At 34.3% G+C, this 1,864-nt stretch overlaps 1 protein-coding gene across 1 annotated transcript; it reads left to right on the top strand.

Annotated features, from left to right (window-relative positions):
* Positions 1–324: 324 nt before the first annotated feature.
* LOC128861255 (uncharacterized) lies at positions 325–1,569 on the top strand. Its single transcript, XM_054099243.1, has one exon. It carries the CDS (start codon positions 378–380, stop codon positions 1,410–1,412), a length of 1,035 nt encoding a protein of 344 aa, XP_053955218.1. The 5' UTR covers positions 325–377; the 3' UTR covers positions 1,413–1,569.
* Positions 1,570–1,864: the final 295 nt, after the last annotated feature.

The raw sequence follows: 1,864 nt of genomic DNA on the forward strand, positions 1-1,864 counted from the left end.
ACTTAGTAAAACTTATCGCTTCTCACTTTTTCTTTAGAATTTGCTCTGAAATAGAAAGTAGTTTTTTTGCAAGAAGACATCACGAATTGATTAAGTAGCTCAAGATGGCCCACACAGGGTGAAAATTAGAGAACACACATTATCTTTATTATTGCTTCTTGCCTGAATCGATTTCTTGTTTTTGAGCGCTTACTCTTTGCTGAGTTCTTAACAACTCAATTAGTTGTTACCATTTCCACTGTACTTCTAAATCTTTCTATATTTTTTCATGGAATAACAAAATTTGTACAAATATTTTTCAAATAGAATTAATCTTTCTTGTGTATTTCAGTAAACAATTTTTTCCCAAAACTTCAAACGTTCATAACGAAAAAAAAATGTATTCGCCTTCGGCGCAACATTTTACATTACAACAATTAGCGAACATTGCACTTGGCTGTGAACAAATGACTGGGGTCAATACCGTTGTACTGCATAGCTTGCTCAACCTGGTGTTGAAGAAGTTGAATTGCCAAAACGAAAAGGTATCGATAAGTGGCTATGAAGCCAAACAAATGGCAGAGCTTTTGGAAACAGCGCACACATCACCAATTATTTTCCATGAGGAGAACTTTAATGTCGTTTTAGAAAGATTTGAGAATTTGGATGAGTTAGAGAAACGACTCGATGCAGCCGAGGTGCAATTAAAAGAACATTTGCTGGGCATACGTCGCTATTTGAGTAAACTTGAAAATCTAGAGCCTTGTCGATTTGATGAGAACGATTACTATGAACTATGTGAGGATTCTTGTAGCACACCCAATCCAGATGTTAAGGCTACCTGTGATATGCTCAGCAGAACATCCTTTCTCAAAAATATATTGCTACATATATATCATCCCATCGTCAAGGCATACTTTGCAATTGAAGACAAGTTAAACGCACTCCAAAAAGCGATGTGTATGCTAATACAACGATTAGATTTAACTCTGAATAGCTTCGCTCTCATTAATTCAGTAGAAAGTGAGTTTGAATGGAGTAGCCTCGAATTCGATAGGCTGCATCTGGGCTTTATTAAAGCTTTGAACGAGATACAAGATATACTCGATGCCAAGGCCGATAAGTTTCAAATGGTGCAATTGAAAGACTATATAGCAGAACGATTCGATTTGATTTGGAATAAATTGAATAAATTGCTTAAAGAAGGCCGTTGCCAAGAGGCGAGTGCTGTTATATTTGAAGATAGAAAATCCGTGCCAACAACAACAACAAGAAAGATAAAACCAAAAATTAAATGTACCTGTGGGGGTGTCCATTTGTCTTCAATACGGGAACAAAAGCTGCTGGATCGCATAAAACGTATAGATATTGAACGCGTAAAAGCTCTTCTGGAAACAAAAGGCCGAAGATCTTACTATCTGCCAATGTCATAGAAGAAAAGCGATTGCTATTGATATTCAGCTGGATATTCTCATTTTGTACGCTCACAATGATTTCAAAATTTTGCTGCTGTATTTCGTTGGTGATTATATAAAAACATTCGGGGAAAAAACGCTTTATGTTTTAAATAAAATAAAAATTTAAAAACTATTGCCTGCATTCATACATTGCTGCTATTTTATAAGCAAAATAGTTGTTTTCCTTTGAGTATTGATAAATATCGATATGATATATTTTATAAGAAAAAACGATTAACGGACGTGAGTGTAAGAAATAGTAAATACGGCTAGAGTGCTTATTTTTATTATTTTCTTTCCACCACAGAAAGTGGCGGGTTTGACGGACTGATTTTAATTTACTCATAAACATAGTTGTACGAAAATTGTTTTGTTAGAGAAAAATGGAAGCAAATTGTCAAATTTTATTATAATATAATATTTAAGAA

The sequence above is a fragment of the Anastrepha ludens genome, chromosome 4 (genome assembly GCF_028408465.1).
Source record: "Anastrepha ludens isolate Willacy chromosome 4, idAnaLude1.1, whole genome shotgun sequence".
Classification (NCBI taxonomy): Eukaryota; Metazoa; Arthropoda; class Insecta; order Diptera; family Tephritidae; genus Anastrepha; species Anastrepha ludens.